This window comes from Nasonia vitripennis, chromosome 5, assembly GCF_009193385.2.
Source record: "Nasonia vitripennis strain AsymCx chromosome 5, Nvit_psr_1.1, whole genome shotgun sequence".
Lineage (NCBI taxonomy): Eukaryota > Metazoa > Arthropoda > Insecta > Hymenoptera > Pteromalidae > Nasonia > Nasonia vitripennis.
Genome location: NC_045761.1, coordinates 27,045,821 through 27,062,071, shown reverse-complemented (window position 1 = coordinate 27,062,071; position 16,251 = coordinate 27,045,821). Strand labels below are relative to the sequence as shown.

At 37.7% G+C, this 16,251-nt stretch overlaps 1 protein-coding gene across 12 annotated transcripts in view; it reads left to right on the top strand.

Annotated features, from left to right (window-relative positions):
• LOC100113722 (potassium/sodium hyperpolarization-activated cyclic nucleotide-gated channel 2) overlaps positions 1–16,050 on the top strand; it is a 61,841-nt gene extending 45,791 nt beyond the window's left edge. For 4 of the 12 annotated variants that reach the window (XM_032600867.1, XM_031930911.2, XM_032600866.1 and 1 more), the window contains 7 exons: positions 3,472–3,579; positions 8,807–8,956; positions 9,026–9,244; positions 9,314–9,460; positions 9,520–9,926; positions 11,739–11,874; positions 12,645–16,050. In XM_032600867.1, coding sequence (XP_032456758.1) covers positions 3,472–3,579; positions 8,807–8,956; positions 9,026–9,244; positions 9,314–9,460; positions 9,520–9,926; positions 11,739–11,874; positions 12,645–12,791 — 1,314 coding nt within the window. In that variant the 3' untranslated portion in view covers positions 12,792–16,050. Of the gene's footprint in view, positions 1–3,471; positions 3,580–8,806; positions 8,957–9,025; positions 9,245–9,313; positions 9,461–9,519; positions 9,932–11,738; positions 11,875–12,644 lie in introns of those variants that run through there. The other 8 variants (XM_031930919.2, XM_031930916.2, XM_031930913.2 and 5 more) reach the window with 7 other exon arrangements.
• The last annotated feature ends 201 nt before the right edge of the window (positions 16,051–16,251 follow it).

Here is a 16,251-nt window from a genome sequence, read left to right as displayed (position 1 = left end):
ACATGGATCCATTACCTAAAGTTCTTAGTTTTTCCATCTTCATGCTCTTTTTTCTTATCATCAATACAAAATTATTCGCATTGTCGATGTTTCTATTCAGATATAAAAAAAAGGTTCGCTTTAGCGCGTCCTCACAATATACACGTAAAGTTATAGTGTCTTAGAATAGAAACCTGGAGCTTCTAAAGTTACTATGTTTGAATATTTGACTTTGCCGAATTGATGCTATGATTCGACGGCTGAAAAACTGTGAGACGATATGCCTGCGTTATAGTTGAGACTGAGATAAATTGTATAGTTTTCTTACAATCATTCGCAATCTCATGAATATATTCGACAGTTATTTTTTAGTTGCAGCATTTGCAAATGAGTAGAAAAACGATGAGAATAGATGAAAAATTGATATTGATAGAGATCCATGTTCCACACGGTAGCTGAACTCCTTAATGTTAGCGTGTTCCTGGGAACGATTTCTGCTATGTTTCGTGCCTTGTTATGTTCGTCGGGTTATATCGTCGTATGTTATTGATACATGATTTATTTTTATTAATGTATATGTATACATAGACTTACGTGATATGTATATGTATATGCACAGTTTTGACTAATCTGACCATTACATTGTCAGACAAGCGTGACGAATGTTGTGGTAGCCTTTCACGTCAAATATCTTACATTTTATAATGAAAACATTTACGAATTAAATTATGCTACTATAAGTTTTCATAACTTTAAAAAACCAGTTTAATTTGGAAGATGTTTGACGTGTAAAGCGATTGTTAAAGTACCACTTTTATAAACGAGAAGTTGGTCGGTCTGCATCTTTATCACTGTTATTGTTGTTGTCGTATTATTTTCGATATTGTTATTTTTATTTATTATTCAATTTTATTTTTCAATTATTATTATTATCGTTTTTTTTTTTGTTATAATTTCAACCGTGTCTCTGCTTGTGTGTTAGGTGTTAATACAGTACTATATAACGATGTTCGTTATAATTTTCTTTTTTTATATATTTTTTTTCGGGGGTGACAATGTACCCGTGTTTTTGATGTCTTATTTATTATTTACTTTTTTCTCAACCTTATTTGGACTATTATTTAAAAAAATTTATCAATTAAGTTACTGTTTAAAAGTTATGTACAATGATTGTAGAAAAAAAATTAATAGAGACAATTATCGTTGGTTAATAGTGATGTACAGAATATTCATAGAAACGATTTTTGATTGTACAATGGTTAGTGCATTATTCTAGTGAAAAAACGTGTTTTTACATGTATGGGGTATTTTTTAGCGTTTTATATACGTGTATTCTAAATATCTATTTCGACATTGAGTACCTGCTGCCTGCTATAACAGTTTAATGTCGTTCATAGCTGCTTGTTTTTTTTTTTAACAGAAAATTCTCGAATGTCCAAGGTACGTCAATCAAATTTTTTCGCGGGAACGATATGTTGTGTATATGTTTATTAAATAACTGCTGATGAGGCAGTAATAAAAGAAGCTTCACTTGAAACGAAGAAAACAGAAACAATTACTAGAAATAGCCGTAAGCGACAAAACTACGGCACTTATCTCACTTGCATTCGTTAACTTAATTTGCACGCTTTTATTTTAGTTCTCCCATCTTTATGTTCCTACTTATTCTAATCGCTTTCTTCAATTCGTCACTAATTTTCTATTTTCAAAATTTCATTAGATTTCTTCACTATTTATTTCACTGTTTTTATATAATATCTTAGATTCTATCAATCTTTTCAATTTCGGTTTCTCATAAATTGAATAAAATAACGAAACTAAAGTTAACTGCTAAAAAGATAATAATAAAATAAAGCATTTGTTATAACATTTTTCTGTTGAGTTGCTCCAAGAGATTATCATATTAATTTTTCCATAGGAGCTACGTTTATCCATCTTACTTTAACATACCACTCGTAAATGATATAAATAAAGCCTTAAATTGATTCTTTACTCACTACCATGATCATCGTGTCTTACCATAAGGTGTTATTTAATTATCTTAATAATAAAATCTACTTTTAATAACTAAGTTATTCTCTCAGGTTAAGACTACAACATTGTTGATATTTAGATAATCATTGAAGACAAAATTAAGATCTGTTTTGTGAAATGAAAGTATTTGAGTTAGAGTGCGTCGAACTATTTTTATTTGAATGTATTTATCAACCAAAATAATAAAACTAACAAATTAACAATTTTTAAAATTAAAAAAAATGTAAAGAGCTTACAATTACACTGAAGTATAATTTAAAAATGAAAAAAAAGAGAGAGAGAGTGAGATTGAGTGAAAAAGTGGATGGGAAAAAATAAAATAATTTTGTATGCAAATTTTCGTCTTGCAAGTTGACCAAGATAATACGCACGCTGGAAGTATTTCTTTGTTAGCTATGTAATCAACTTTATTTTGCCAACCTTTCTGTCAATATAAATTCTGAACCGAGTTTATTAATTTTATGTGCGGCTAGCCAGCAAAACCACTTGATTTCCTAGCAGAGATAACGCTATAAAATTACGTTAGGCATACAGAGCTCTTACTGCTTAAGCAACTGATGCAAAAAGGAATGAATGACGTGCGCTTTTCAGAATGGCTTTTCTCCTCTCTATTATACAACAGATTCGATAGGCTGTTTGCGGCCGTAATTAATTGACTAATGCATCAATTGTCAAGCATCTATGCGCATCAGCGGTTGTTCAATAATACAATTTATTGAATTGTTAAGTTATCACGATAACTGGTCAACTTGTACGACTAAGCAGTCCTAATATATCGAGAAGTTCCTTTTATCGAATGTTAAACGGAAACTTCTGTATTCATTTACTTTGTAATTCGTCATTTGATCGAATTATAACGCTGACCAACAGAAGTGAATGTCAGCTTCATTTAGACATTTACATATCTTGTAAAAAATAAAAAAATAATACTTTACTTTCAAATATAATCCACACAGACAGAGTATGAATAAGTAAAGCATAGCTTGACAAAATATAACGAACAAAATGCTAATATAATAATCTGCATACTAATGCTTTATCGAAGAGAACATTCTTATGCAATCAGTGAGGGGAAATGCGGAATGCAAAAACCTGCTTGAATTGTATAATTTCGTTTCGCATCTTCGTTTCCTTATTGCTCTAATGTTCTTGAGAAATTCTTTTGTAATGAATTGCGTACTAACAAACAGAAGAGCAAACTTGCAAAAATTTCCTCTACTTATTATTTTCCTTTTTTCTACTTACATATTAATACAACACTCTTACTTTTGACTTTAAAAAGGCCTTCTTCTTAAATGAAAATAACGTTAAAAAAAAAATAATTAATCAAACGAAGAAAAAAAAAGAAAGTAAGAAAGAAAAAAAGAAGAAGCAATTTCTCTGTGCAAACATTTTCTGTAACCTTTTTTCCTCTTCTTTACTATGTCTTGCTATGTCCCGGCTTTCTTTTGTTTCTAGATATTGCAGAACCTACAAAAAAAACGCACTGAGCGGAGGGGGCGCCTAAGCTCTGACAATATGAATAAAAAGAAGTCTGGTTTCAGCAAAAGCGACCTTATTTTTAAGGTAACCCGCCCTTGAAAACGAAAAGCAAACAAACAAACAAAAAATTTTTTGCGCTCAAGCTCTCTACCCACGCACTTGCGCCGACTTTCCTTTTGATGTGAAACCTATAGAAGTACAATAAAACAATGAAAAAGATCAAGTTTTTCTCGCGATCGCGTCTCTTTGGTCCATATACTCGTGAAGTAACGGCCAACTGTCTTCGACAGCGACTCGACGGAAGCTCTCCCTTATCGAAGCTTCGAGCCAGCAGCGTTATAACGCTGGCCAATGTTCTCAGGCATAACATTAAATGTGCTATAGATCGTAGTCCTCGTGGAGCACGCGATCTCGAGCTAGAAACGATTCCATACGGATGTTAGATCTAAGCCACGCTCACCACATTTACCTATAGACCGTGAGATGGAGATACTCGAACTCGTTACGGAGTGTCGGTACAAGTCATTGATTCCGACTGCATAAGCTACATACGTACACTGCTCGACTCCACCAGTTGTTGCTGTTGCTCTTGTTGTTTGCTGTAGTTGTTGTTCCGCGCTAAAACGCGTCGGGGAGAGCATCCGTCGAGATTCGCCGCGAAGCGGCGGCCACGAACACGAGCTTGCTATACGCTTCGTACGATATATACATTTGCATTCTGTCGTGCGAGGGCAGTGGAAGGAGAAGCAGCACGCTGATTGGCTCGCTGGTTTTCTATATTACATTACATACTATATTGAATACATTTGCTTTTGATCTTTTTTATCGCCGCATCAGTTATATATTTTTTCTATATTATATTATAATATACTATATACGTAATAGCAGCATATAGGCTACGCTTGGTAAACGTATTATATATACAAAACCATGTTATCATTGGCACCTATCTAGCGATCGAACGAGTCTTCAGCTTGAGCAACGATTTTGAAAGGCGATTTTTTGCTGCATTTTTGATGACTGTAGACGATAGCATGAGAACTCGACACGTACAGTTTTTTCTTTTGATTTTCCGTAACTAATCGCCGGTTATGCCTTCATACATATAAAAGATGTATGCTCGCTCACTCAATCATCCCGTGACTGCCACAGGAGGGAACCAGCAGCGCACGCGCCATTTATATTTAGACGGGCTGTTTTCACACAAACTTCCATGAATTTCCAACTCCATATGCGCGAGTAACGCCGCGACAGAAGACGCACTCCGCGAGTGTGTTTCATAATTCCGGGGAAAAGTGGTATCAAATTTTGCTTTTAGGATGTGTATGTCGCGTTTTGTTTTAAAAGCGAAAAATATATGCTCGAATTTCAGAAACATCGTTGACACTCTCGACTCTGCTAGTGAAACTGCCTCGCGAATTTCGGGGAAAATAAACGAGAGTATAAAATTAATTATAATTTCGGAAAACGTACGATCTCTTGCGAAAGTTTGCAAATCAAGTGACCCTTTGATCGCTGGATGGGCTGCAGGCGCAGTGCATTTATAAATATATATAAAGCACGTGATTGGGCGTCCCTTCTCTGTCGCTTTTTACCCGCGTGTAATTTGCACACACTTATAATACAGTCTCTCATTTGCATTTATATGCCACATTATTTACCCATTTACGATAGCTTAGATAAACTCCTATACATATACTTGAACTCTGCACTATCAAGCTGTGACAGTTTGTTTGTTTCTGTTTGCGATGATACTGCCTCTCTCTCTCACATACCTTCTTGTTATTATTTCTACTCTTCGTTTATCCTTGTACTGTTTTTTTCTCTCTCTCTCTCTCTCTCTCTCTCTCTCGACTGATTATTCTCTTTCTCTGATTAGAGGCATTTTTTTCTTTTTTCTTTACAACATAGTCCTGAATTTCTACTGTTCTTATACTGCTCCTGCTTTTCCCAAAGTATGCGCAAATATTTTGAACGAATTTTTTGGATTTTTTTTTTAAATGCGCGGTACATCGATTGTGAAAATTTGAGATAAATAAAGAGAGAACGCGACGCGCGAGTTTCATTATGTATACCTATTATCTCACCAGTTTTGGTTGTTATAGTTTGGATCATTATTACTGCCTCGCGTATAAATAAACCAACAGTATGTACCAAAGCCAACTCATGTAGAAATAGAGAACAGTTATAGTAAAAGTAAGGGCCCTAATAACGAGGGACGTATAAGCAGCGAGCTTCACCGGCTCGTCGGCCGCCAATCAAGCGCGGCTCCGGCACTCGACCTTACCTAACTTGCATTCCCTAATAAGGCGGAAGGCGCTAGAGATTCTTTTCTCCTCGACAGTGTCTTTACTTTTACTGTATGCGTGTCCATGTATTCTCCTCACTCAGCGCAGACGATAAGGGAAGGTCCGCTTTTATTACGGATCTGATTATATTTAATACGTGTATACCTGTACATAAATAGCCTCTACGTTATACATACCTATGTATATCTGCACTCAATATACATTTGCGTAGATTGGCAAGTGTTATACCGTCAGAGGCTGAACGACCAGTCGCTGACTTTGTACACAGATCGTTTTTTTTTTTTTATAAGTGTTCGGAGTGGAGTTGGAATGTTGTAATACCACTTAGATAGACATATTATACATGGCTAGCTGTCGATAAATATAGCTATTTGACGAATTGATTACGACAATGTGTGTGCTTATTAAACGTGCTTCTGTGGGTTTTTTTTTATTCACCTATAGTTTGCCTGGATCGTTTAGGTTGCTGTCGCTTAAACAATCAATTCAGACTAACAAACAGATAAACGCCAATATACTGTGATAATCTGTGCGCTACTCCTATAGGTTACGCTTCTTGCCTGGCTTTAACGCTTTTGTGACACTGTGTTCTTGTTGTCGTTTTTGCTGTTGATGTTTGTTCTTACTTTTTTTTCAACAACTAAGTGTGTGGATTTGCCGTTTTTTTTTTATTCATTGGTTTTACGTTCTTTTTTTCAATGTATATATTGAATTATCTAAAGAGAGCGCGCGTTTTATACAGATGTAAGCAACAAAGAGACATTTTTTGTTCAATTTTTTTTCCGAATTCTGTCGTTCGTTTTGTTGTTGACATCGTCCTGAACATCTCATACATAACATGTCCATGTAGTGCCATAATCACGTTTTGGTGTCCGATACAGCTGATCGACATCTCTTGCGACTAATTTTGTTTCAATCTTCACAACTGTTTTATTTTATTTGACCCCCTCCCTCTTAATCAATTAATTCTCTATTACCTCGTTAAAAAACCACCCCCTTAGAGTAACAGGTAACGTATATTGTCCTCTTTAGCTTCGTCAGAATCATCCATCTCTTACTACTATTAGACTGTCGTCGTTTTTCCTTCATTCGAGCAAACACGCGCCGAGGAAAAACGACTGTCAGTTATCAAAGAGTTATCTGCCCCCTGTTCATTAATGTTATTGAGTGATGACCGTACTTAGCAAGCATCAGAAATTTTTCCTCCGCCTCTCCAACGTAATAGTCGCTCGTTTCTGCGAGTGACGAACCTGCTACTTGCGTTTATGCAATTGTTGTTGAATTTCCACTCTTTTTACCTCCGGCATAAAATTTCATTTTAATTTTATACGAAAATGACGATTATACATCGCGTATTCTGATTCCGAAATTCCCGGCCTAAAGAGGCAGGTTCGTCGCTCAAAAAGTAGCCATCAGAAACGAGCGAGAAAGGGAAAATTTCACGCTCGGAAGATTACGCCGAGCGGCGATGCGATCAACCCTGTGTATAAGGTCAAGAGAAAGATTACTTTATTTCGGTGAGCTGCGCGCAGAAGTACGTCGAGCGTGCCTTTGCCTCGGCCCTAAGATAATACCATCCTTCATTAATTCTCAAAGAATTCTCAGATCTCTTTTGGCGCCGCCGCTGCGCGAAGGGGGATACGATGTATTTTCAACCTTTTTTCCACGCCTACGTAACCGAGCTGCCACGAGACGATCTGAGAATGTTGTTACGGTACTAGATTTCTCGCGAGCCATATATCCCCTCCTTTGACTTTTTCTTTTCACGAGTATAATGACATCCATCCCCCGATTCCTGTTCTCTTATACTTTCGCTCATATGTTTTTGGTTGACGACGGCGTGCCTATGTTGTGTTACGTTATGGTAAATTTGTTTTCTGTCATCTCCTGCGTTGTTTTTCGTTTGTGTAACTTGTGTGTAAACTCTTCTCTGGTGTACAGCATGCTTTCTCTTGCCGGAAACTCCTCACGATACCCTCATGAACAACAGAGTATCAGTAGGATGACGTTGACGTGCAAAGCGGAGAGTATCGTCGATGAACATTTATTTCGCGATGGTAAAGTCGATTTATAAATGAAAAATCAGAAGAGAGAGAAAGAAAATGTTCGTCCGATCGATGCTTGACTTTCGACCTAACGCCTTATCAATCGGCTGACTTTATTCTATTATGTTGTTACTTTTATTTTGTCGAACTTACCTTAGTATAACGATAGTGTTTCTGTTAGTCTGTCCACTCATATCTTTATTATTATTCTATATCTACCTAACCTCATGAGTTTATACGTATGATTATTTGTGTTGTTTGATTTTCAATTAGCAACTCTATAGCGAACCGAATTTTTCGGAGCAAAGGCAAAGCGTATAGTTGACGAGTGTGATTCACGCGCACATATCTGCGTATGGTTGCAGTGTAAATAAAAAGATTTTATTCAAAAATACTTTTCGAGATCCGACCACTTAGTACACACAATAGCACGCGACATAGATTCCGTAATATAGATATGTGTGCGGTGCACAAATCCGCTTGTTTGCTGTACACTATACGCAACGACGCTTTGCGTTGCCAATGTAGCCTCGAAAGAGCGTATACGCAGTCGAGAGCGAGTGCTGTAGACCGAAGTTTTATAGAAAAAAAAAAAAAAAAAAAAAGAATGCTGGTGGACGAAAAAAAGGGCTCTTTTTTTCGTTCGTCCGCTCCTCCTCTCTGTTTGTTACATTTCTTTTTTGTTTCTTCCACCACCACCACCACCACCACCACCACCACCACCACTGCCACTTTTATTTCATTTAGTTCTTATGATTTTCTCGATATCTCACGCAAAAGGTAATGAAAAAATGGGTGGAGGCGGGTGATGAGAGAGAGAGAGAGAAAAAGAACGGGTGCGAAGACTTTCCTCTCGGGGGTAGATAGCGAGATCGGAAAAGGGCGAGAAGGAGCCCCGAGAGTCAGCGGGGCTGGCGAGTCAAGTGGGACTAAAATGGGCTACGTTATTGTTGGCAGTTCCTGAACATGGCGTCGGTGTTCATGCGGATATTTAACCTGATATGTATGATGCTCCTGATCGGTCACTGGAGCGGCTGCTTGCAATTTCTCGTACCGATGCTGCAGGGCTTTCCTAGTAACTCGTGGGTGGCCATTAACGAGTTACAAGTGAGTGATCGACTTTTTTTTTTTTTTGTAAATTGAACGCAAATTCACATGTATAATCTTAATTCGCAGGACTCCTTCTGGCTGGAGCAGTATTCGTGGGCTCTTTTTAAGGCGATGTCCCACATGCTGTGCATAGGATACGGGAGATTCCCGCCGCAATCACTGACTGACATGTGGCTGACGATGCTGAGTATGATCAGTGGTGCCACGTGCTACGCTCTCTTCCTTGGCCATGCGACGAATCTCATCCAGTCTCTCGATTCCTCCAGGAGACAATATCGCGAGAAGGTACGCTCTGACCCCAGCTTCGAATGCCTCGTGTATACAGCTTCATTTGACGCTCTGTGTTTGAACCAGGTTAAACAAGTGGAGGAATACATGGCCTACCGTAAACTACCGAGAGAAATGCGACAGAGAATAACCGAATACTTCGAACACCGCTACCAGGGCAAGTTCTTCGACGAGGAGCTCATTCTCGGCGAGCTCTCGGAGAAGCTGAGAGAGGTAAGGCTTTTTCATCTCTTCATAAAGTGGCGCTGAATTAACCATAACGTTTGCCCCAGGACGTCATCAACTACAACTGCAGATCGCTCGTGGCGTCGGTGCCCTTCTTCGCCAACGCCGATTCGAATTTCGTCTCGGACGTCGTGACGAAACTCCGCTACGAAGTCTTCCAACCGGGTGACATTATAATAAAGGAGGGCACGATCGGCTCGAAGATGTACTTCATCCAGGAGGGCATAGTCGACATCGTGATGGCCAACGGCGAGGTGGCGACGTCCCTCTCGGACGGCTCGTACTTCGGCGAGATCTGCCTGCTGACGAACGCGAGGCGCGTCGCCTCGGTTCGCGCCGAGACCTACTGCAATCTCTTCAGCCTCTCGGTGGATCACTTCAACGCGGTACTGGATCAGTACCCCCTGATGCGCCGTACCATGGAGAGCGTTGCCGCCGAGAGGTATAAGCTTTGGTTAGGTTTGTTCTATCGAGTTGGTGTGCTATAAAAACAACGAACACTAGATGTCGATCGCTACCCTTCTCCCCCCATTGTTATTTATACTCGCTCGCTATATATTTCTCTTTCTCTCTCTCTCTCTCGCTCTCTCTGTCGCTGCTGTATATTGTACTTGTATACCTATACCTCCGTTTTTGTGATTTTTACATATACATGCCTTCGGTTATTCTTATTATTATTATTATCGCTATCTCTCATTTTTTGTACTGCGTGTAAATCAGTTGTGCTCACCCTCTTCACGCGCGCTTTTATATCTTGCGTTGGTCATATTTTGTAATTATCGATTTTTCCTTGATCAGTTCCGCTGTTTCTTTTTTTTACGCGACCATCATTTTTTCTCTGTCTCTCTCCCTCCAACTCTTTTCCGAGCAAACATTCTCTGTATACGCCAACAAGTTTCACTTTGTTTTTAACGTGTCTCTCATAAACCAGGACTCTTTGTCTCACACGACGTGGCTCGGCAGTCATATCGTTCGTGATTTCCTACTTTATCGACGCTCACAGTTCTCTCTTTCTCCCTCTCGGAGAACTATATTGATTTTTCAACAAAAGCTGTGCTGTGTCAATAAATTAGAATACTACTTCTTTTGAATTTTTTGGCTAAATTTACTGAACACAATAGAATGACGGTGAAAGCGCGCGGATGAAAAAGTTTGAGAAATTAAATAAAGGGTAGAATGCTTATAATGAGCGATGATCGGCAAGTTTGCAAAAAGGTTGACGCAGCATTAACTCATCAAGCAAAAAGGTGGAACAGGCACGCTGAACTTTTGCGCTAAATTGCGAAAACTCGACGAAATGACATTAGACTATTAGCATTGCCGGGAGAGAGAGAGAGAGAGAGAGAGAGAGAGAGAGAGAGAGAGAGAGAGAGAGAGAGAGAGAGAGAGAGAGAGTTCGAAACGAACGAGAAATCCACCTCTTTGACTTCAGCGTTTTGTTTGCTAACTGCTAAACCAGTGTTGTTGCTATTACGCTAAGTAATTTATGTGTTGCTATTTCAATTAACACGGCAACTTTTTATGCAAACTTATCACACTCGAGTCAGAACATCCAAGTTTTTAATTTAATCAACAATTCTGTCATTAATCAAAACCTTTAGCAGCATAGTTTAACCTGATTTCTACCAGCAAATGTCGATGATGAACTTGCAATATATGAAAAGGTTCACAAGTTCGAGTCGGCATTAAATAAAATATTTATACTTCGCTTTCAGTTTCATGTACAATGTGATTTCTATACAACTCTCTTCGATATACCCAATTGTTTGCCGTACCAGTTTTTTGAGTTCTAGTTTTGTAAAAGCTGATTACGTAAGAGTTTTTACAAAGATTTAATAATAATCTACCTAGAATTCTGTTTCATTTACTTTCTCTTCACTAATGCTGTTATCTTGCCTATATCACACAAGTATATAACTGTTCACTGCACATTGTGGGGATGGTTGCAAAGTTTTACTCAAAAATAACAATGTTATATATAACTGTGTTGACGCGAGAAGGCACTTCGACTAAACAAGCGTATTATATTCAATGCACACTCGAACTTCGCGTTTACATTGGTTTGTTTTTTTTTTTTCTTTATTCTCGTACGAAACTAAAACGAAAGGCCTACCTCGGCAAAAATAGCGCATACATCGCAGTCGAGAAGAAATGGTGAAAATCAAGTTTATCCTGCTGCTGAAAGTTTCACGCTCAAGCGTGATTAATCGATGGTTACGTCTCGTGCGACATTCCCTACGCTTAATCGACATCTTGCATATTGCAGGCTAAACAAAATCGGCAAGAATCCGAACTTGGTAGCGCACCGCGAAGAGGATCTTGGCAGCGAATCAAAAACGATAAACGCTGTTGTGAACGCCCTGGCGGAGCAAGCGGCGCACGCCAGTGCCAGCGAGGAATCGGTAATTATTTCGAAGAGCCCTACTGATGCGGAGGCAGCCTCGTCACATGGGAACATACGTCGAGATTGCAGTTTACGCGGACAGTTGCGACCTCTCTTTACTTCTCGTTCTTAGCGAGAGAGTTTTTATTGTGGTTTTTTTGGCTTATTTTTTTTTTTACAGTACAGACAAGAACGATTGTATTTTATACTCGCGAGGACACGATGTGTTCGGTAGATTTTGTAAATGGAGCTTCTGTCGCGCTGAGTTCGCGATGGATTTTGACAAAATTTTGGATCTCAAAATTGTTATCGAAAGAATTATTTCAATGTATACGGATCTGTTTATAATACTCAATCTTTGATTTAATAAATGATAAGTTCATACGAATGCCCGGTCAAAACTTGAATATCGGAAAATGCACCGGGAAGTGGCTTATTATCGAGTAGTTGAAAGTTGTGTCACTAATAAACATTCGAATTTCGTCTATTAATGTCTGTAAATAAAAAATCTATGCTATTTTATGACGATGTGTCAAGCAGGTTGTTTCTTGGACGGTAAGACAGGTCAATGTAATTTGTATAACTCTTTTACTAACACATACAAATTTTTCATGTGTTTTTATTGTGCTTCTGTTTATTGAACTAACCAACTCAATGCTCACGAATCGTATTATACCAGAAAAGTCTTCAACTCGAAAGTCCAGCTAGAAAAATATCGATTTTCACGAAAGGCCAGAGGGCGACCATTTTCAAAAATTATTTAAAAGAGATCTCTGTCCTTCTTTCCAGGTCCATAGTATGGAGCTCCGATCGTTGCCGACGTGCCTCCTACCCAGGCCGAAGTCGGAGAACAACTTCGCCAGTCAGGAGCTGACGCGAGAGGGCCGTAGGGTATTCCACAAGAGCGACACCTTCCACAAGGACTCGTATCAATGACGACACTCGTACTACTAGCCCGTGCAGCGGTACTAAAGCATAGTCGCCGTCTGCTCTGAACTTCCTCGGCGACTACGTGATTCACGGGATTCCCACAAGTTTGCGCACATGTCTCTCCCTTCGATACGCGATATATACATATAAGGGAAATTAAACTACTAGAGTAATGGTGCAGTAAATGATTTTTGCTATGATCGACACGTACACATACCCACATGCACACGAACAAAAGCCGCAGTTATAGAGTCACACGATTATACAAGTAAATAAAGGACGAGTATACGTAGCTCTCTCTATACATATATCCAAAGCGACGATTGACGAGGCGGCGATGATCGCAAGAGCAAACGATGAGTGATATCAAAAAGTAAATACGCACCGCCCTCACTCGGTCACGATGCTTCAATGCGACTACATAAACGAAGAGGGAGAAGCGACAAACTGATTCAACAGTACCCCCCGAGGGAGTCCCGTGAGTGTGCTCCTCCTGCGAAATAAAGTGTCTCTTCTGTGTGGAAAATCCAATCCGAAGATTTCTACGAAGAATCATCGAAATCCAACTCTGAGGAGGAGTCTTTAGTACTGCTGGACTAATAATAATTCATGGGTATAACGTACAATGCCTAAGCTTTCGAAAGCTCTCCATTGTTTGAACCCTGTAAAAAGTAACTCCGCCAAAATGAAGAAGTGTGCGTTGTGATGTTGCGCGAACGAATTCTGTGTTCTTTTTCGATCGTTAGTTCTTTGAAAACCAAACAAACTACAGAAAATAAAAACACATGTGCGACCAAAGTTATCAATTCGATCAAGTGCAGAAAAGACGAGAGAGAGAGAGAGAGAGGAAGACTCTTCATTCTTTTTCGAGAAAACAAAATTGTACACACACACAGACACACACGAATATACTAACGTTCATATTAAATATATGCGAAGAAGAGAGCAGAGGCCTACGAAACAATTAAGAGAAGGTGTGAGTTCATATGTGTGCGTGGGTGTTATTCGGTGGGTGGATCAGAGAGCGTGGGTGCTGCGCGCGCGCGACGATGCACGTGGGCGATTCTACGGATCGAGAAAAGGATATTAAACGAGGGAGAAATATTATACGGTACGTTATTAGATACAGTTAGTGAGAAAACAAATAATTGACGCACGATTTTATATTCACAAAACATGCATATAAGTATATTATAATAAAATTGATGCTATGACTATATAAAAATGAGATAATTATTGCAAAATCGTTCGGTTCCGGCTTTGGCAAGGATTATTGCAGTAGCCGCTTTCGTTTATGTTTCGCTGAGAGTACACTTGACGGAATGAACAGCTGGTGCAAGTAAAATATTTGCCTGAATTCTTTTCCTGAAAATCTTCCGTTTGCAGGATTTTTCAAAAGTTTAGACGAGTTCAGCCAGAACTTTTATTCCCCGAGTGTATATCACAGACCTATGTACAAAAAAATGAAGCAACTCTTAATAAGCTAATAAATCTTGCAATACTCGAAAAAGAAATGGCGAATGAATACCTACGATCCTACAGAAGAAAGGTACTTTTATGTGCTCATAGTCGTCAGGTTATTTGGTTTACAATTGATATTTGTAAATTTACCTTTTTCGAGATTTCTAGAATATCGCGATGATTATTATATGTTCATATACCTGATTTCCATTAACGTGAGATTTGAATAACTCGTTTGTTGGCAAATTCTTTTCACTAATGTAAGCATCCTCTTAGAGTGATAAAATGATATTATAGGTGGTACTATTTACATTATTTTGTAATGTGCAAAGAGATTATTGTACTGTCGAAGAAATTTTGTAGCAAACTTTAGTAAAGAAAACGTACGAATGTCAATTGTGAACATAAACTAGTTGAATTTAAAGAAGTAAACGGTATCCGAAAGACCGTCCTTAATTATATCGGAGAAAAATATGAATCTATAGGCGCTGATGAAACTAACATAAAAACCGATTGAAGAAGAAGCAAATTTAGTTGATGCATGGGAGAGTGTAATATCGTAATGACGCTAAAAGCCCAAAGACCGTGTTACCTTGTTGTGTGTTCTTTGGGCTTTCAAGATGAATATGTGGGGGGCAAAAATTGAGGGATTTAATAAAACCACATTAATGCCAAGCATAGAAACGGAGTCTTTATACAAGATGAACGATTGCTATGTACTATAAAACAGAAATGATAAAGCTATAAATACTATAAATACTATATAAATATATATATGATAAGTTATTGTTATTATTATGATTGCAATGATTACCAAACATTACTATATTATTAGACAAATTATAAATTTATAAATACGATATATATTATATATTAATGAAAGAGAATATGTATAGTAGTAAACAAGGGCACGTTATCGCTGAATGAGCATATTAAAAGTTTATCGTACAGATCATTGACAAGTTTTACTTTAAAGATGCATATAATCGCAACATCCTGTAATAATAGATTAGGATTTCTTTGTCAAACGGGGTGCAAACGTGAGAAGCCATTAAAATTTCCCGCTTTGATTTGAATAGTAGTAAAATGAATAAATAACAATGCGATAAGTGAATATATGACTCGCACACCCCTTCAATATATTACACAATAAAGAAATCTCTATTGGATGAGAATAAAATTAAACAAGTATAATGCTATTATATGTATCGACAAAATAAATTTGCATAGTATTTCTATGCAAATATTATTATCACTGACATGATTTAAAAATAAGGGAAAATTCGGCGCTTGTCGTTCTTTTGGTAGAAATGAGTTCATCAAGAGATGCGTATTATTGTTTACATGCAGTCATTTTTCTTTGCAATAACAACATCATATTCACTCTGTTGAGGAAAAAAAAATGTTCAAATGAAACGAAGAAAAGGGAAAAAGCACAAGATTGTTTTTATTATTTATAATATGCGGTGCATTCATATCTTTACGATAACATATAACTTGCATATAATGTAAATACGTCCTATACGCGATAAAATTATTGAGATATGATCATTTGCACACGTAAATAAAAATACAATTATACATATGTAACATACACGAACACACGAATGAGAAGAAATATATAATACTTATTTATTTCCTTTTTTTTCGTAAAAAAGTGATAGCTCTTATGCCTTCATTTTTGCATCCCTGCATTCGCCTTGAAATATTTGACGGTAAGAGAAACACTGTTAACTATTAAATAACAGAAAAAAGTATCGCAAAAACATGCTACTACTAGTACTACTACTACTCTGCAACTACTTCGCGACGAGAATTAATTAATCGAAAGAAAAAGAAAATGTTAAAGTAAAAAAAAATACACAATAAATGAAGAAAAAAACGAAGTAAGCTCTAGTTCAAAAACATATAAGAAATAGAAATTATTGCTACAGAATAGACACAAATCACATATTACTAATGTTAAGACCGGGACACTTTAACTGATTAAAAAGAAAAAAAAGGG